Raw genomic sequence first — 20,744 nt, forward strand, 5'->3', positions numbered from 1 at the left:
ACAGCCCAGAGTGCAAAGGGAGGGCCTGCGGCCAAGAAGAAAGTTATTCTTCCCTAGAATACCTCAAAAAGACCTAGTACTATCAATAGTTGGGGAACACAGATATTAACCTGAAAATACAGAAGTTAGCAAAAAAGTCTGTTTATGAAACACTTGGTGTTTACCTCCAATCCCTCCCTCATCCCACCCATAGCATGCTTCACAAAAGTCAGATGCTTCTCTCTAAGCAGAACATTTCTTTCTAATGGCTTTCTGGGGAGTTCCTTGGCAGCGCCTATGCAGTTCTCTAAGGCCCTAAACCCTCTTCGGTAGGGGCCAACAAGCCACTTCCTCGTCCTACAGGGAAGTCAGCAACAACAAACCACTACGGGCACAGAGCTTCTGAACATCTTATTATTGCCTAATTCTAAATGTAAATGGAATACAAGGATCTCCAGACAAAGAAGGTAACCCTATGAAAGAGAAAGATCAGAGTAAACAAAAAAAGACTCAAAAGCAAACAAAGATAATCAGGAAACAGAAGGGAACAAAATAAAAAAAGCCTCTGATACCCTGAGTTTTGAGACAATTTTCACATTCATCAAATAAAAGGGGGACACTGAGAAAAATAGAGAAGATCAACTTACAGAAATTGAAAATATGATGGAATAAAAAATTCAAAAGGTTAAAAGATAAAGTTAAGAAGTGTTCTCATACAGTAGAAAAAAAGATAAAGAGATAAATGTGGTGGGAGGTGGGTGGGAGGCAACACAGGGAAAGAAATCAGGAGGTCCAACACTCAGTTCATGAGAATTATTACAAAAGAGGACATGGGAGGAAATTATTAAAGAAATAAACCTAAAGGAATACTATTTTCTGAATCTAAATTTCTTGCCTGAAGGATGCCTGAAGGAACAGTACAATACATGTAGGAAAGAGCTCCCAGGCATTGTCAAAAAAAAAAAAAAAAAAAAACAGTCACTGCAGTGAATAAATTTAAAATACGGTGGTAAAACAATATTTATGCAAACTGAGAACCACCAAGAGTTGCAAACAGATGAAGTGCAAAGTGGTTGCCTCTGGTCAGCAGGAATGTGTGTGGTGATGGTGTTGAGGTCATAATCAGCGGTAAGCATCCAATTTTTAAATCATGTATATATATGTAATTACTGATTAACATTTATTAATACAGATTTCTATAATCATTTTCAGATATCCAGAGTTCCTTAAGTAAAAAGATTAATTAAAACAGAAATTCTATCTGGATCACAAATGATTTTAGAGAACTACCTGTTGAATACATACCTAAGATATGGGTAAAAGAAACAACCCAAATTTTGATCTGGCAATCCTGACCACATGATGCCAATCGAAAAAACTGAAGACCTTGCTCTCCATCTAAAAATGTAAATTTGTTAAAAATAAATACACAAGAATTGGTAAAACATCTAAACCAAAAAATGTTCAACTTTTTATACTGAGATCTATTAATTCTATTCATTTAAACCATATTCAAAAGTAATATTAAGGGGATCCCTGGGTGGCTCAGCGGTTTAGCACCTGCCTTCGGCCCGGGGTGTGATCCTGGAGTCCCGGGATCGAGTCCCACATCGGGCTCCCTGCATGGAGCCTGCTTCTCCCTCTGCCTGTGTCTCTGCATCTCTCTCTCTCTCTCATGAATAAATAAATAAAATCTTAAAAAAAAAAAAAAAAGACAAAAGTAATATTAACTAAACTTATACCACAGAATGAAATTCTGGTTAAAGAATTCATTTTAAACAAGGCACATCACAGGATTGTAACTCTGGCCACTGATGTTACTAAAACCAAAAACCTTTTCATTTACCTTCCACTAAGGACCTAAACCAAGGGTCCATGGGCCAATATTGAGCCAGTAAGCCCAGGGCATCCTCCAATCCAATTTTAGAGTCTGTGAGGCTAGCTAGCACTTGATGGTAAAAGATTAGGAAGAAAAGGTATGAGTATTAAATGTTTAATTATTCTCAACTTAACTTTCTTTACCCACTTCTTAAAAGCTTAGTCTATAATTCACAAGGAGTAATAATGAGATTCCCCCCTCCCCATTGATTTAATCAAGGCAAAGGCTGGGATCACATAAATCCAAAATTACATAAATCTGTTTTATTTGGTAAAAAATTAAATCAGGGAAGGAAATCAGTATATTTGGTGTCACAAATATTCCACTAGCTTTTAATGCTGAGATAATTTCAGTGTATAATTATATACACACTAGATAAGGTTCCTAAATATTTGTGGTTAATGCCAATATTGATATCATCAACTCAATTTTACATGAGTTCCACCTAAACATCACAGATGCAGTTTCCTCAAAGGAAGTTTTGGCACTGACGCGCACCAGGATACAATTATATGGGTAAGGACAGGGGAGGCTCATCTGAAGTGATTTTTACTTGAAATCTAAAGGATAACTAAGAGTGAACCAGGTGAAGAATCCATATGTAAAACCCTTGGAAAAATCTTAGAAACATTCAAGGAACAAAAGGAGACCAGAGTGGCAAGTGAATGTCTGAGGCCAAGTGAGCTTTGAGGAGGCAGGGACACAGAATGTGTCCAGTACTTAGGAACTTTTGTGTTTTGGATTTGGTATTTTATACCTTACCTTAATCAGTCACTGATGGATGAAATAGGGGAGTGCCAAAACCATTCTGCCCACCTTCTGGACCTGAGCTGTCCAATAAGGTAGGCACTAGCCACACGTGGCTACTGGACACTTAAAACGTGGCTAGAACAAATTTAAATGTAACATAATATACATACCAGATTTCAAACACCTAGTACCAAAAAAAAATAGTAAAATATCTTGTTACTATCAATTATTGAAATATTTTACACGTATATTGGGTAAACTATATCATTAGAATTAATTTCACCTACTACTAAAAAGTCTTAAATTTACAAACGTAGTTCACATTACATTGCTAATAGGACAGCACTGGTGGCGCAACAATGGAAGAAGCAAAAGCAACTTCCATCCTAACATCCTGAAATAGAGGAAAGCTCCCCAATTCACTGTTATCTATTTAAAACCATGAGTCTGTGTATATTCAGGAGTTTGTATTTCTATTTCTAAAAGCTAATTGTGTTGTCAAACATCTTATTTCATAAATTTAGCTTTTGGAAGATTAAATTAGTAAACTGAAAATTTAGCTTCTGTTTCCAATTCTTTTAATTTCACATTTGTCTTTGGAGAGCCATATGCTGTATTTTAAAACCCACAGCATACTCAACAGGGTTAAGTCCTCTAAATTACCATATTCAAGGAATCCAGATCTACTGTACAAAATTGAGTCATCCCCAACATATATTAAAGAGCCTGATTTTCCCTAGTGACATTTCTTCATGATTTCATTTTAATCAAGATAAAAGAATGCTTCCTTAAAAGAAATGAATTAAAAGGCCTTCTCATTTTACTAAAGAAGAAAATGAATAAAAGAGTTAAAAGTCATACACAAATTACAAATAGGGACTACTAGTGCTTAAAAGAGTAAAATAACCAACCAGAAACTGGCTGTGAAGAAAAATCACAGCAGGTAATCCCAAGATCATGTGCTTTTTCACTGTGTAGACACCTCATTTTATCATCCCACACTGTTATATCTCCACACGAGGAACCAGTGACAAAGAAATTTCCATTCGGAGAAAACGCACAGGCCACCAATGAGCCATCTTTAACACTACCACATCTGAAATAAAAGCAAAAAGGTGGGGGGAGGGGCTTCATTTCATTTCAGAGTATATTTTACCTTATATTACAATTTTTAACAGAACCTTGCTATAGTAAAAACAGGACAAATGGCTATCAGAGAACTAGAAAGGAGGTCAGTAGAAATAAAATATTATATGCTATAAACTTAAATATGCTTTTCCAAAAATAGGATTTAAACATTATTTTAAGTGACCTATTCAAGCCTAAACTATACAAATCCAAACCAAAGTCCAGGTATCTTCATGTTTTTCCATATGGCAATTCTGTATGAACATATTAAAATCTGTAAAACTTAACAAAAAAGCTCTGCCAACCAAAATATCAACTGTGGTCCCACATTTTTTAAAAACCATTTTTACTGGAAAACATGTTATTGGGGTCAAAAGCACTTTCAACTTCTGTATTAAAATGACCCAGGGCAGCCCGGGTGGCTCAGCGGTTTAGGCCCTGCCTTCACACCCAGGTCATGATCCCGGGGTCATGGGATCGAGTCCCGCATCGGGCTCCCTGCATGGAGTCTGCTTCTCCCTCTGCCTGTGTCTCTGCCTCGCTCTCTCTCCGTGTCTCTCATGGATAAATAAATAAAATCTTTAAAAAATAAAATAAAATGACCCAAAAGTTGAGTCGGTAGGGTAGCTCAGTTGGTTAAACATCTCCCTTCGACTCAGGTCATGATCCTGGGTCTGGGATTAAGTCCTGCATTGGGCTCCCTGCTCAGTTGGAAGCCTGCTCCTCCCTCTCCCACTCCCCCTGCTTGTGTTCTCTCTATATCTGTCAAATAATAAAATCTTAAAAACATAAATAAAATTACCTAGAAGCATAATCTTCAAATATTAAACATAAATAAATATAAATTCTTATGAAAAGAATATGCTGTGAACAAGTTTTTTAAGTTATCTTGGGAAGATAAGGAAGCAATGTGCTGACAATTTTAATTCTCTCAACTAGGAAAAAGAAACAGGTAAAAGTCTAGCAATCACTGCAGTGTCCCATCCAGTGCTTAAATCTACTGCAGTGGCAACTTTTTACAGCATACATTAGGGAAGTAATGGTAGAGAGATAGAATTCACCACCTGGTAAGTGAAAAAGAAAATTTCTTAGTTGACAGATATATTTCATTCATATAAAAAAAACTTGAAAGATATCTCATTCCTTCTGAGCTCTTTAAACTGTTCAATAATGCCACTTAAAACACACTGCCTCCTTCAAGCCACAGACCTAAATCTAATAAGCACAGTTGTTTACCAGCTGGCATGTGCTCTGAATGATGCAGGGACAGGAGGAAGTATATTAGGCTTTTTTACTTGGTCACGTTTAAAAGTTTACGGCTCTTAGTTACTTAAGGTCACCAAACTGTAACTTAAAAGTGGTAAACTTGGGCACCCCCGGTGGCGCAGCGGTTTAGTGCCGCCTGCAGCCCGGGGTCTGATCCTGGAGACCCGGGATCAAGTCCCGCGTCGGGCTCCCTGCATGGAGCCCGCTTCTCCCTCTGCCTGTGTCTCTGCCTCTCAGTCTCTCTCTCTCTCTCTGAATAAGTAAATTAAAAATAAATGCTAAAAAAAAAAAAAAGGTAAACTTTATGCGATATATAGTTCACTACAATATACATAAAAGTACATAACTTTCATATTGGCAAGTTCCAAGAGAACATTACCAATAAAAATCAATTGATGTATTTTCATCTAAAAGGAGTTTTTCAAAAAAAATAAATAAAAATAAAAGGATTTTTTCAGATTTTTTAAATTAGTTTATTTTTTAAGATTTTATTTATTTATTCATGAGAGACACAGAGAGGCAGAGACCTAGGCGGAGGGGGAAGCAAGCTTCATGCAGGGAGCCCAACATGGGACTCCATCCCAGGATCCCAGGATCATAGCCTGAGCCAAAGGCAGATTTTCAATCACTGAGCTACTCAGGTGCCCCTGGTTTTTGTTCTTTTTACATGAAAACACAATACCACACTAATCACAAGGGTCTTTCTTCTGGGGTTGATCATTCACCCGGCAAGAATCTTCATCAGGAAACAGTTGTGTTTCTTAGGTGAGACTTACTTACCATTACTCTATTACTGAGAACACTTGAGTCATGAGTGACAAAAACAAAGTCTAAAATTACTGGATCTTAAAAAAATAAAAATAAAAAAAAATAAAAAAAAAATAAAATTACTGGATCTTTTTCAAAAGATTGTTTTGTCTCGCTCTTAAAGTAAAAATCCATAGAAGTCTAACAAGATTAACCCTTATTTTACAAGAGAAAGACTGGAAATTTAAAACTCTCAGAGCCAAGCAAATCTACTGCAAGAACCATTTTAAACATGTTTTGTTTTTTTTTTAACATCTGTTTTTATAATTTTCAGAAGACAGGTCAAATGTCTTTCCCTGTGATGTCTGAAAATTATCTGCTTCTTAATGTCATCAAAGTATTCTGCTTTCTATTTTTATTTTTTGCAGACTTGTTAATAGGATTAAGAACAGAAAAGGTGTAAATATCCATACCTATATAACTTGTAGGACTGAGCGTTCCATAAAACAACTGTGCCATCAGCTGCCCCTGATACCAAACAAGTGGAGTCTGGGGAAAACTGGCAAACCCTCACGGGGCTACCAGTGGGCTGTTCCATCACTGCCAACGTCTCTCCATTGTGAGTATTCCATAGGACAGTGGTACCATCTGTTGAACAGGAAGCCAGAACGTGTCCCGAGGGGGAGAAACAGCAGCAGTGGACAGCATAGGTGTGAAACTTCAGCGGCGAGTGGGGCAGCTCAGTGAAGTCACTTAGGGAGTACAGGCGAATTGTTTTGTCCAAAGAGCAAGTAGCCAAGAGGGAAGAGGAGAACGCACAGCAGTTGACATCATCTCCGTGATCCGCCAAAGTGTGAATTAGTTTCACCATGTTCTTTATTTGAGGCAAAATGTCCTGCAATTTTTAAATAAAGGTTACTTCATCCTTAGAATCAAATAAATGCAACTCCAATCCATACGAAAGAGTCAAAATCAACTTAAGAATTTGCTCAGTGAAGCTCCTACATTCCTAGAGGACAAACTATTGCTCCCAAGATAAGAATAATTTGGAGCGAAAACACCGATAAGACCATAAACTCTAATTACGATCAGTCACAAGTGACACGCCAATCACGTTCCATTAATTCCTGAGAAAGAATCTTGGCAAGTAACTTCCAACTGATTTGACGCTGAACATCCAAAACATCGGGTATTTATTTCACCTCTGAAGCCTCTCTCTTAACTAATCACTTCTCAAACATGCCTCATTCTAGATCTGCTCATCTCAACTCAAAAAGATCTCCCACTCTCAACCGACTGGCTCAGCCGTTCCTTCTACAGGACGGAGCCAGGGCCACATTCGGCTCTGCCTCTAAGGTGCATGGACTGCGTGGTTCCCTCAGAAAGTCTAAGAAACGGTTTCATTCAGAATTTCAGCGGCGGTGCTGAAAGCTCTGCCGTGGTCTGCCACCTTGTTTAAAAAAATAAAATGATATAAAAAAATTGAGGTGAAGAAGCAACTTAATGGATCAAGGAAACCAAAGAGACAGAGTGGCAAAAAAAATGAATGTAGCCAAACTGCACTTGAGAACAAATTTACAAATTCAGATTAAAATCCAAACCCGGGATCCCTGGGTGGCGCAGCGGTTTGGCGCCTGCCTTTGGCCCAGGGCGCGATCCTGGGGACCCGGGATCGAATCCCACGTCAGGCTCCCGGTGCATGGAGCCTGCTTCTCCCTCTGCCTGTGTCTCTGCCTCTCTCTCTCTCTGTGACTATCATAAATAAATAAATAAATAATAAATAAATAAATTAATTAAAAAAAATAAAATCCAAACCCTTCGTTACAGCTTACATCTCTGCAGAACGCTACACAGATGGAGCATCTCTTTTCCCATACTTGTTGTATCCCAAATCGTTAGCCTCTTTTTCCCTCCAAACATAAAGTCCAATAACGTCAACAACAACAACAAAAAATAGAAACCGCGGAACGTCCTGGGGGGGGGGGGGTCAGCTGTACCGCGGCACCGCGACGAGGCCGTGCGGGGCTTCCCGCAGCACCGCCGCGCCCCGCCGTCGCCCACGCTCCGCCCGGGCCGGCCCCGCACCTCGCAGCGCCCACGCGCGCCCCGCCCGACGCACGGCCGGCCGGAATGTGCCCCAAGTCTCCCCCAGATAGAGCCCCGCGAGGACGCCCCACACGTAGGGACCAGAGGGGCAGCCGACTGGCCGAGCCGCCGGGCCGCGGACAACCGAGCCGACCCGAGCCCCGCCTTCCCGGGACGGCGGCCTCCGACCCGGCCCCGCAGGCCCCGCCCCCCGCCCCGTTCCGGCCCCCTGCAGGGCCCCCGCCCGGCCCCACGCCCCGCAGGCCCCGCCGGGTCCGCCTCGCCCCCCGCCCGGCCCCGGGCCCCCGCCCGGCCCGGTCCCTCCCAGGCCCCGCCCCGGCCCCCCGCCCCGCAGGCCCCCGACCCCCCCACCGCAGGCCCCGCCCGGCCCGCCGCGTCCCGCTCCCCCCGGTCCTCGCCGGCCCCCGTCGCGCGCTTGGAAGCCGGCAGCGAGGAAGCAGCACAGGCCCAGACAGCCCGGGCGCGGAGGCTCCTCGCCGACCCCGCGGCGCTCGCCCACCTGCCGCCGCCGCCCCGCGGGCCGCCGGCCGCACCCCGTCCCCCTGGAAGACGCCGGGCGCGCGGGGCCCGCCCTCAGCTGCTCCGGCGCGCGGGGCCACGTGACGCGCAGGTGCGGGGCCGGGCCGCTGCCGTGGAAACCGGGAGGGAGGGGCCAGGCCCCGCCCCGAGCGCGCGCCGCGCCACCGCGCATGCGTGCGGCCCGCGAGCTGAGCTTAGGGAAGGGCCCGCGTTCCCCGGGTGGGGAAGCTGGAGCCCCGAGGCTCAAAGGTGGCGTAGTAGCGACTGTGCGGGGATTGCAGCTCCGGGTGTTTGAGTCTCCTGCTCCCGTATTGCTCCCCCTCCGAGGTGTTCCTGTCCCCGCCCTCCGAGGTTGCTCCGCAGCGGTCGGTGCCTCGGTGCGCAGGCTTGCGGCCGCCGCCCGCCCGGAGCCCCGGCCCTGCGCGTCCTGGGTCCCTGTGGACGCCGGGAGCGCCCGAACCTACTGCGCGTGTCTTCCCACCTTGCGAGGGTGTCTCCAGGCTCGCGGGTAGACCTTGGTGTCGTGTGTAAGTGGCCACAAAGTCATCCTCCAATCCCTTTTGAGATTAAAAAAACGTGCAGCAAAAAGTTCCTAAGCATTGCCAACACTTGTTAGCTAAGTGCACGTGCAGGGAAGTGCGTGACGCCATAGGACTACGTTCAGATGAAAATCAAAGATACAGACGGCTCTTATTTAGAATTTTTGTGAAAAAAATAAAAAAGATAAAAAATTTTTGTGAAGATTCTAAGACTAATTGATATTTAAGGAATACAGTGAGCTGTTGAAACTTTGAAAGCTGCCGGTGATTTTCCTAGTTGTTATATTTATTGGCAAATCTAAAAACCTGATCTAAAAAAAGTCGATATAGGGATCCCTGGGTGGCGCAGCGGTTTGGCGCCTGCCTTTGGCCCAGGGCGCGATCCTGGAGACCCGGGATCGAATCCCACGTCGGGCTCCCGGTGCATGGAGCCTGCTTCTCCCTCTGCCTGTGTCTCTGCCTCTCTCTATCTCCCTGTGACTATCATAAATAAATAAAAATTAAAAAAAATATATTTAATAAAAAAGTCGATATAGTTTGGTCAAATAAAAAGGATTTCATTTAAAAAAGGATTTTGCTATGTGTTAGAACTTATTTATAGTAACATCAGTCAAAGCAAAAATAATTTCCTGCAGTGACCCTGTGGGCAGATTGTAAATACACTACTACAATCCTGAGCTTAGATCGGTTTCAAACTAAGCAGCGTGTTCAAGACACCTTGTCGTTTCAGAACACGTGCTGCCTCTTGGAACCGTCCTTCTCCAGTCCTCCGTGGAGCCCACAGTAGCTATTGCTATTGCGTAGTGCAGAGACTCTGCTCCTTAAGAAGATCAGTAAGTACTGAAGAGTTATAAGACCCTGTTAGAACCTAACTGGTGCTTTTCTTCTGGGGAGTCATTGAAGTAATAGCACAAGATGTCGCTTTTAAGGGAATCATCTTGCTTTCTGTTGATCAGACTTTATTTTTAAATTAAGAGCAGGGCAGGCCGGGGTGGCTCTGCGGTTTAGCGCCGCCTTCAGCCCAGGGCCTGATCCTGGGGTCGCGTTGGGCTGCCTGCAGGGAGCCTGCTTCCCCTTCTGCCTGTGTGTCTGCCTCTCTCTCTATGTGTCTCTCATGAATAAATAAATAAGATCTTTAAAAATAAGAGCATATCCAGTTTGCAGTTATGTGATAAGGGTAGTATTCTATAATCCAGTCTTTTCCTTTAAGAATTGTTTTTATAAAATCAGCCATCAGGCGATAGCTTTTTAATCCATGCAACTTTAGAATTTAATGATGAAACATTAGAAAAAAAAAGGAAACTAAAGTCATATATTTGAAGAGTAATGACCTACAGTGCTCACATTTAAAGATGAAATTGAGATCACTGGAAATTATTTGTAATGAAAAAGACGAAAGGGGAGATCAAAATTCATGATTTGAGATGCTCCTGTGATTTTTAAGTTAAGGAGTATATCATGATTGAGATTTGGAACACCTAATAACATGCCAAATATTGCCAAAACAATGTTTTTCTAGAAAAAATTTTGTGGCTGTATAAATAATAGAGCTCTTTGTTAGAAATATAGAAGATACACATAAGAGAGATAACCTAATAATTGCATCACTCAAAGATAACCCCCTCAGAGGATATTATGCTAAGTGAAAGAAGTCAGAGAAAGACAAATACTGTATGATTTCACTTACCTGTGAAATCTAAAAAACAAAACATAAACCAACTAATAAGTACAGAAAACAAGCGGGGGGTCACCAAAGGTGAGGGATGGGCAAAATAGGGGACAGATATTAAATAAGTAAGACAGAGGAGACAATTTACAGCATAGAGAATATAGTTAAAATATGTGACAAATTTGGACATGATAGATGGCAACTAGATTTATCATGATCACTTCAAAATGTATATAAATGTTGAATCACTGTGTGTACACCTGGAACTAATGTGTATGTCAACTATACTTCAAAAAAGAAAAAGCCCATTCAGAGGTAATATTTTCTTTCAGTCTTTTACTCATAAAAATATTAATAATTTTACAGAAAGTCCTGGAAACTGCCTTTAAAACTCAAACGTATATCCTATTTTCCATATCTAAAATTTCTCTAGTAGCTTCATTATTTTTCTGCATAAGAGTCCACAATACATACCATAATTTATTTAATATTTCCCCTGTTGCTGAACGGTTGTTTCAGTATTTTTGGTGCTTATTGTAAATAATACTGGATCAGATGGCTTTGTACATAAATCTGTATCCACAGTCATGAACACTTACTAAGGAAATTGTCAAACAGAAATGGAATTACTGGGCATAAGGGTATAAAGATTCCTAATAAATATTGTCATGTTGCTTTTCAGAGGGGTTGTATGGTTTATACTCTCAGCAACATATGGTTGTGCCTGTCTCTCCACCTTCTTGACAGACTTGAGTAATATTTAATCTTCACCAATTTGATGGGCAAATCGGTTACAATATTCTTTAAGTTATGTAAAAGAAACTCCCTGCCTACACATGCCAGTTGTTCAGCACAGAGATCTTGAGACCCGTATGGTTAGTTTCAGAGAAAGGCAAGTTCAGAGAGGAAAGTCTTCTTGTAAACTGGTCTCTAGTCTATGGATTTGTGATTTAGGAGATGTTAATTAAAATATCTTGCCAATATACTAAAGAAACATTGTAAGAATTTGTAGAAATCTTTGGTCACCTTAGTGAACTGGTTATCTTATTTCACAGAGTGTCAAATAGTTGGAACTTTAACTTAGAATCTTAAAGATTTGTATTTTATGCATTCTTTGCTTTAATTATGTAACTGTGGTCAATAATCCTATTTTATCTTTAATTTCCAATCTTTTTTTGTAATAGTGACACTTAAGGTATATAAAGCCATTTAAAATGATATAAAGAATAGCTTTTTTTTAAAAGGTTTTATTTATTTATTCATGAGAGACACACACACACACACACACACAGAGAGAGAGAGAGAGAGAGAGAGGCAGAGACAGGCAGAGGGAGAAGCAGGCTATCTGTGGGGAGCCCAATGTGGAACTGGATCCTGGGACTCCAGGATCACACCCTGGGCTCAAGGCGACAAACTGCTGAGCCACCTGGGCTGCCCAAGAATAGCTTTTCAATTACATAGTTAGCAATACATGCTCTCAAAATACAATTGCAATGGGAACAGAATGGGCGTGAATCAGTCAGGCATTGAGTACTAAAATGTATGACTGAGAATAGCCAGGAGATCAAAAGAGAGATGATAGGCACTGGAGTGATTAGAACAGGAGGCCTAGGAATGACTTCTAAATAGGCTTGAAACTTGGGCCAGCCAAGGGATGAGCTTGGGAAATACTCAGGGATGTGTTGGGGGTGTATGCTTTGGCCTTTTCTTCCTCTTTGGTACCAGAAGTATTTTTCTTGTTTATGGATTCTTAAATCCTGACTACTCATAATTTAACTTAAATTTTTTTCTTATTTCTCTCATTTTCTCAAATTCTTTATTTTCTTATTATTAAAACTCTTTAAGAGAATTCAAGATGTTAAATGTTAAATGCATTTCTGAAAAATAACAAACCCGAATTTTTGGTTTCAGATTCATGGTTTTTTATTACATAAGAAGAAAGTATGACAAACACTGATGCCCATTTTGAATAGTTCTCCTCTGGACAATTCTTCAGAAGTCCTCCAGCAGCCTTTCTCTCATGTGTCCTTGCCCAGAATTGTATTCCATGCCCATTTGTTAAGTAATCACTTTCAAGGGCAGCCTGGGTGGCTCAGCAGTTTAGTGCCACCTTCAGCCAGGGCATGATCCTGGAGACCTGGGATTGAGTCCCACCTTATGCTCCCTGCATGGAGCCTGCTTCTCCCTCTGCCTGTGTCTCTACTTCTCTCTATCTCTCATGAATAAATAAATAAAATCTTTAAAAAAAAAAAGTAATACTTTCAAGAAGGAAAAGAATTGTCATTAATTACACTCTTGGAGCTGAAAAAAGGGCCCACTTTCCCCTGAAGCGTATGGTCAACTAACATCTACAAGAATGGATGGAAGGAAATAAGGATACAGGGCAGCTACTAAATAAAGTATCTTCCACTTGGAAAATATCTATACAACAGAAAACTATTTAACTTGCAAACAGATGTGAAAATAAGTCACACCTCAATTATGTTATGCCTCAATCTTTAATCCTTAAATGGCATTATTCAGTATATTCACCAGTTATTTTTACCAGCTAAATTTACCTTACTTGGTTGGGTCTTTTTTTTTTTAATTTTTATTTATTTATGATAGTCACACAGAGAGAGAGAGAGAGAGAGAGAGAGAGAGAGGCAGAGGGAGAAGCAGGCTCCATGCACTGGGAGCCTGACGTGGCATTCGATCCCCGGTCTCCAGGATCGCGCCCTGGGCCAAAGGCAGGCGCCAAACCGCTGCGCCACCCAGGGATCCCGGTTGGGTCTTTTTAAATGTTAAAATAAGAATAATGCACATTTGTTGCAAAGGTATGATATATGGATAAGGAAGATGACAAAGATGTTAAAGTCTTCCCAGATTCTACCAACCAGAGAAGAAACTACTGTGAACATTTTTATACATCCCTTTAGAACTCTCCCCATACTAAGTGTATTCAATATATTCTAACAGAATTACTATAATTCTATAGTATAACCCCCTTTTTTCACTTAATTTACAAATATTAATAAAGATCTACATGATAGGTTTTTTTTTAAAGATTTATCCATTTATTTGAGGAGAAAGGAACAATGCACATGTGTGCAAGTGGACGACGGCAGAGAGAGAGAGAGGGAGAGCAGACTCCCTGCTGACTGCTGAGCCCCAGTGGGGTTGACCTCAGGTGCCCGAGATCATGACCTGAAAGGATATCAAGAGTTGGACACTTAACCCACTGAGCCACCCAGGTGCACCCACATTATAGTTTTTAATGGTTGAATAGAATCTTTTTATTTACTTTTAATTTTTTTTTAGAATCTGACTTTTTAAAAAGTCACTTCTATATAAAAAGTAATTGAGATTTGCTCTAATGAACTCAGAAAAGTCTATCACAAATGTCAAAAGCAGTATTAAAAAGGAATTGTAAATGTATTTTGAGAATTGAAAGAATCACTAGAATAAGTTTATAGCCTCTCCAGGCATTATGCTATCTCCATACAAGCCTCTGTTGTGTAAATATCTCATGATCCTTTGGTGATCCAGGGAACTTACTGAGCTTTCCTTTCACTTCAGAGCCCAAGATAGATTCCCAATTGGCTCTAAGCCTTAAGCCTCTGTCATTCACTACTGGGTTCTCCCTCAAGATTCACCATATTCTTTGATATCTATGACCATGATTATTAGGGCTGTTTTTTTTTTTTTTTTTTTTTTTTTATTAAAGACACGGTAAGGAGTCTGTTCAGGGAGAATAAGAATACCCTTAGGTATCGAACTTGATACTTAATTTAAATTTTTTTTAGTTAAAAAATTAATTTTTTTAAAAAAAATCAAGAATGAGAGCACATGGGTGGCTCAGTCAGTTAAGATGCTGACCCTTGATTTCAGCTCAGATCATGATCTCAGGGTCCTGAGATTGAGCCCTGTCAGGCTCCTTGCCCAGCAGGGAGTCTGCTTAAGGGTTCTCTCTCCCTCTGCCCCTCCCCCTGCTCCCTCAGGCACTCTCTCAAATAAATAAATATATTTTTTTAAAAAGTTCAAGAATGAGTGACCTACAACTTCTAGTATACTCCGCAACACTTTGATTTAGTTATCTAATGAGAACAACTCAAATGATTTTCAAGTGTATAGTCAAGGTAAACTACAAACGATCTCAGATATTAATTTTACTACTGCCTCATCTTTTTTTTTTTTTTTTTAAGATTTATCCATTAGAGAGAGAGAGAGGGTGTGTGTGTGTGTGTGTGTGTGTGTGTGCATTGGGGCGGGCAGAGGAGGAGAGAGAATCTCAGGGAGACTCTCCACTAAGTGCAGAGCCTGACTCAGGGCTCAGTCTCACGACCCTGTGCTCTTGATCTGGGCTGAAATCAAGAGTCGGCCACTAACCGACCGACTGAGCCACCCAGTTGCCCCTCTCTACCCCCTTGATGTAAATGCTAAGGTGCAAAATGCTCTTCCAGTGAAGGTCCAGAGGATCCAAATTACCTTTTCCTCTAACTCTGCATTTAGCCAACTCCTTACCCACCATACTTCCAAGCACTACTTTTGCTACAGTAACTCATGAATCTATACAAGTCCTAGCAATACCTAAGAACTCTCAATATTTTCTATTCACCTTTTCTTTTTCTTTTTTTTTTTTTCTATTCACCTTTTCTATTCAGGCTTTTCTTTAGCAAGATCAGCTTTCTCAGCTAACTAGAGCAAATGTTTCATCTGAATATCACCAGCTGAAAATAAAATTTGGTGCAGTTTTTACAGACCCTAGAAAGCAGATAGGGTTAGATATGACATTTACGTTAAAAACAAAACTATGAACATGCACATCAGACTTGAAGCAGCTAATATGATTAGACTGCTTGATACTTTTCAAAATATGGTATTCAAATTCAAAATCTATAATGAATTGCTAGTGAAAATAATACAAATAAATATTGAACACTGGAACGTAGGGAAAAAGAATCCTCTTTCACTACTGGTAGGTATGTAAACTGGTATAATCATTTGGAGAGCAGTAGGGCCATAGCATGGAAAGTGTTCATATTACCTAACCTGTGTACATCCTAGAGAAACTCTTATCACACACAGTCTGTTAGTTTTCTATTGCTATGTAACAAATTACCCAAAACGGAGTGACTTAAAACAATATTTATTATCTCATAGTTTCTGTGAGTCAGTAATCAGTAACATATAGAAATCAGTTCCATTGCTATACACTAATGAGATATCAAAAATTAAGAAAATAATCCTATTTATAATTGCATCAAAAAGAATAAAATACCTAGGAATAAATTTGACAAAAGTGCAAGACTTGAAAACCAAGTACTATAAACATTGATGAAAGACATAAATGGAAAGATATTCCATGATCATGGGCTGGAAGAATTAATAGTTAAAATGTCCATAGTATCCAAAGCAATCTATAGATTGTCAGTGCTCATCAAAATTCCAGTGGTTTTTTTCACAGAAATAGAACAATCTTAAAATTTGTATGGAACCACAAAGACCTGGAATAGCCAAAGCAATCTTGAGAAAGAAGAACAACTCTGAAGGCATCACACTTCTGGATTTCAAAGTATAATCCAAAGTTATGCTAATCAAAATAGTATGGTACTGGCATACATGGTCAATTAATCTATGACCAAGGAGGAAAGAATACACAATGGGGAAAAGACAAGTCTCTTCAATACATGGTGTTGGGAAAATTAGACAACTATATGCAAAAGAATGAAAGTGGACCATTATCTTATGCCATATACAAAAATAAATTCAAATGGATTAAAGACATGAATGTAAGATCTGAAACCATAAAACTCCTGGAAGAAAACAAAGCCAGTAAGCTCTTTGACATCAATCTTAATATTTTATTGGACCAGTCTCTTCAGGCAAGGGCAACAACTAAAATAAACAAATGGGATTCCATCAAATTAAAAAGCTTTTGCACAGTGAAGGAAACCACTAACAAAACAAAAAAGGCAACCTACTGCACGGGAGAAGATATTTGCAAGTCATACATCAATAAGGGGTTAATATCCAAAGTATATAAAGAATTCACACAACATAATATTTTAAAAATCCAATTAAAAATGGGCAGATTGGGATGCCTGGGTGGCTCAGTGGCTGGGGATCTGCCTTCGGCTCAGGGCGTGACCCTTGAGTCCCGGGATCGAGTCCCACATCAGGCGCTCTGCATGGGGCCTGCTTCTCCCTCTGCCTGTGTCTCTCTGTCTCTCTCATGAATAAATAAATAAAATCTTAAAAAAAAAAGGCAGATGATTTGAATAGACATTTTCCCAAACAAGACATACAGATGGCTAACAGCCACATGAAAAGGTGCTCCACATCACTAATTGCCAGGGAAATGCAAATCAACTAGTACCTGACACTGGTTAGACTGGGTTATTATCAAAAGAACAAAATAACAAGTATTGGCCAGGAGGTGGAGAAAAGGGAAGCCTTGTACACTACTGGGAATATAAATTGGTGCAGCCACTCTGGAAAATGGCATGGAGGTTTCTCAAAAAATTAAAAGCCACCAAAAGATCCAGCGATTCCATGTGTGGATACTTCTCTGACGAAAACAAGAACACCAATTTGAAGAGATATATGCACCCCTATATTCATTGTAACAATAGCCAAGATATGGAAGCAACTTAAATGTCAACAGATGAATGGATAAAGAAGATGTGTATACATACACACAACTGAATATTACTTAGGCATAAAAAAGAATGAAAATCTTGACGTCTATGACAACATAGATGGTCCTAGAAGGTATTAGGTCAGAGAAAGACAAATGCCATATGATTTCACTTCTATGTGGAAAAACAAAATAGAAACAGACTCATAGGTACAGGAACCATACTGTCACCAGAAGAGGGAGGGGTTGTGGGGACTGAAATAGATGAAAGGGATCGAGAGGTACAAACTTCTAGTTATAAAATAAAGTCACGAGGATATAATATACAGCATAGGTAATATAATAAATAATATTAAAATAACTGTATGGTGGCAGATAGTAACTACAATTTATTGAGGGAATCATTTCATACTGTATAAAAACATCAAATCACTATGAAGTACACTTGACACTAATATATCAACTCTCCTTCAATCAAAAAACAAACAACAGCAACAACAACAAAAAACCCAACAAACCAAACAGCTCAGGAGTGGCTTAGCTGGGTAGTTTGGCTCAGGGTCTTTCATGAAATTGTAGTCCAGATGGCTGGGGCTCTAATCGTCCAAATGTTTAACTTGGGTTGTAGGATCCACTTCTAAGATGCTGCAGTTATATGGCTGCTAGAGTGTCCTCATAACACAATAGTTGAGTTTACGCAGAGCAAATGATCCAAGAAAACAAAGTGGAAGCAGAAATGTACTTTATGACCTAGACTGGGAATTCACAGGCTATGGTTCTAACCCTGATACAATGTGGAAACAGATTATACAAGGGCATGAATACAAGAAAGTGAAGATCATTTGGAAATCTCTTCAATATGACATTTATGCAGTGACAAGAAATTATAAGAAACTTAGGTTTTCTTTTTTAAATATTTATTTATTTATTTGAGAAAGAGAGAGCACTTGTGTGTGGGGGGGTGGGGCAAAGGGAGAGGGAGAGAGCATCCTCAAGGAGACTCTCCGCTAAGTGCGGAGCCTGACTGGGGGCCTGATCCCAGGACCCTGAGATCATGACCTAAGCCAAACCCAAAAGTCAAATGCTTAACCGATTGAGTCACCCAGGTGCCCCTTAGGTTTTCATTCTTAATAGAAATTTGGAAAGCAAAATGGGGTATATGCCTGTGATGTAATACCTTGCAGCAATCAAGAGTAATGAACTAGATTTCCATATTATTTTTTCCAACTCAAAAGAAATAAAAAAATATGTGTACTACGACTGATAAAATTTCAAAAAACACTACTTTCCACACCATTTATTTGTAAAGATAAATGTGTTGCTAAATGAATATATAAAAGGTTAGCTGGAAAGACCTATTAAAAGTACTTGTATTTGACAGGAAGGAAATTGAAGAGTTGCTGAATGAAGAAGTAAAAGAATAAAAGAAGGGCTTTACAAGAATCCTGTGAAGAATGTGACATGAAGAGTTACCTCAATTTTATATAGTTGAAGCTTAAAAAATTTTTTTTCTTTAAGGTTGTGATGTAGCCCAGGAGATTTAAGAGATTTTATTGAAACAAAATTCCTAGTAGATAAGATTCTACTAGTTTCCCAGTATTGTATTTTTTTTTTTTAATGAATCATATTCCTGTGGAAGGGAACTTTGATTCTCTTTAAAAAACCTCCTTTGTCTCCTTGTTGCAATGAAATTCTTTTAACAGAACACAAGCTTCTTTCATTATTCAAAGGGAGATATTTAAGATATAAATGACCTTGAGTGAGGTAGCCCACCAATAAAGTTTACAGAAGGAGTGAATGATTGATACCAGATTTCCCTGAGGATGTGTTTACCAGGAGGCTAAGTGAATAGGATTTTAAATTTTTTCAAAGGTGATAAGGATGGAGGTGATGGAAAAGAGAAGGAGCACAGAGGGAGTACATATGAGATCCTTCATAATTTTGATTTAAATGAGTGCTTTGAACAGATTTCATTTTGGGGTTGAAACAAGAAAAAGCGATCACCTTGCATTGATAGTAAATTACTTCTTATGAGTTTAAGGTATACCCATGGATGAGTTTTCACTTGTTTAATTTTCAGTATGGTTATCAACTAACTAAATATTAAATTACTCTATGTATTGTTTCAAAAAGATGATTATTTTTCTGGGTTTAATCGTAGTGTACTGTTTGGTTATTCTTAATTGATTACTACTTGAGTAATGATCTAAATCTAATCACAAGAGCAAGCCAGTGTTTTATAATTTACAGAGCGACCAAAACTAAAATGGAGAAGGTTCAGGTTAAAGCGTAGTTTATCTTAATTGAAGTATGTTGTATATACTTGCAATTATGTGATAGCAGAGGGTTAGGAAAACGTTTTATATCTGAAGGGAACAATGATACTGGTTTACCCGACCCAGGGCACTGTGAGGGCAAGATTCATTCACATAAAAAATGATCCACAAATATATAGTTAACAACTGTTTCTGATCATGCCCACTTCTTGAACAGCTACCCCTCTTGAGGAACAATGAAGGAGCCAATATTTACTAAGCTTTCCTTTTTTAGGGATAACTTTAGGGATAACTTAAGGGATAACTTATTTTTAAAAGAAAATTATCTTTAATTTTTAAAAGAAAATTATCACTCTTGAAAAATTGTACTTTGTGTGCTTAAGTATTTTATTTCATTTATGAACTCCTCAGACACCGGACATATTTTTATCAAGCTTCTTATATAGCATCTAAGATAAATTAATGTAAGCATGTATCATCTCTAAGGCACAACACCCCATGAAGAAGACTCCCCATGGAGTATCTGGTAGTTCATAAACACAGAAACCAGACACTTTATTCACAGCACCACCTTGTTCTTTTCACCACATGGTCTTTTTGATTAAGCACGAGCCCCTAGAGGCATAAGTGCAATATTTGGTAAACAGAAACTGACATATTTACATAATAACAGCTCATTTTCATATAAGTCTCCACAAACCATCTAGAAATTTTAGAAAATATTCAGGTGGCCTCAGAGCATTTTAAAGTTAGGAATATTTTCTTCAAAACGTTTCTATTTTCCCTTCACTATTAAAAGCCATTTTCTAAGGATATTGTCTCAGGACCACTTCTCCACTAGGCTGTAAGCTCCATGAAGGGCCTCTCCCTGTCTTGTTGACCAATGATTCCTGAGAGCCCAGCAAGGATCAAATCATATTTCATGAATGCTTGAATTTGTAGCTCATGACTTATTAATCTATATGATCAGTATTTCTTATTGACAACTTACAATTGGTTACATGTCTACCAATAGAGACATTTCTCATATCAGAACAAGACTTTTAAAATGTATTCTAATATTTTCATATTGAAAATGTAAAAAAAAAAAAAAAACAGCAAAATGTGGTCCAGAGAGGCTCAGATACTAATGAAAGGCACAACACTTGACTTAAAACCACCCTCTTCCACCCCGCTCAATGTTCATCCATCTGCCTCTCCACCTTTAGGATTTTGTAAAAATCAAATTTAAATTAACTATCTTTTTGAAAAGAATATATATTCAGGT

General features: G+C 39.5%; 1 protein-coding gene across 17 annotated transcripts in view; it reads right to left on the reverse strand.

Annotated features, from left to right (window-relative positions):
* The window catches only part of WDSUB1 (WD repeat, sterile alpha motif and U-box domain containing 1), a 49,302-nt gene extending 40,830 nt beyond the window's left edge, over nucleotides 1–8,472 (reverse strand). For 2 of the 17 annotated variants that reach the window (XR_012000293.1, XM_072751629.1), the window contains exons 1-4: nucleotides 7,835–7,991; nucleotides 6,223–6,644; nucleotides 3,520–3,704; nucleotides 1,285–1,377 (exon numbers count right to left, since the gene is read on the reverse strand). Coding sequence is in view for 14 of the 17 variants with exons in the window: in XM_072751629.1 (XP_072607730.1) it covers nucleotides 1,285–1,377; nucleotides 3,520–3,704; nucleotides 6,223–6,620 (676 nt within the window). In the remaining 3 variants the exon portion in view is untranslated. Of the gene's footprint in view, nucleotides 1–1,284; nucleotides 1,378–1,543; nucleotides 1,674–3,519; nucleotides 3,705–6,222; nucleotides 6,645–7,581; nucleotides 7,811–7,834; nucleotides 7,998–8,354 lie in introns of those variants that run through there. The other 15 variants (XR_012000291.1, XM_072751623.1, XM_072751626.1 and 12 more) reach the window with 15 other exon arrangements.
* Between the last annotated feature and the right edge of the window lie 12,272 nt (nucleotides 8,473–20,744).

The sequence above is a fragment of the Vulpes vulpes genome, chromosome 3, assembly GCF_048418805.1.
Source record: "Vulpes vulpes isolate BD-2025 chromosome 3, VulVul3, whole genome shotgun sequence".
NCBI classification, from domain to species: Eukaryota; Metazoa; Chordata; class Mammalia; order Carnivora; family Canidae; genus Vulpes; species Vulpes vulpes.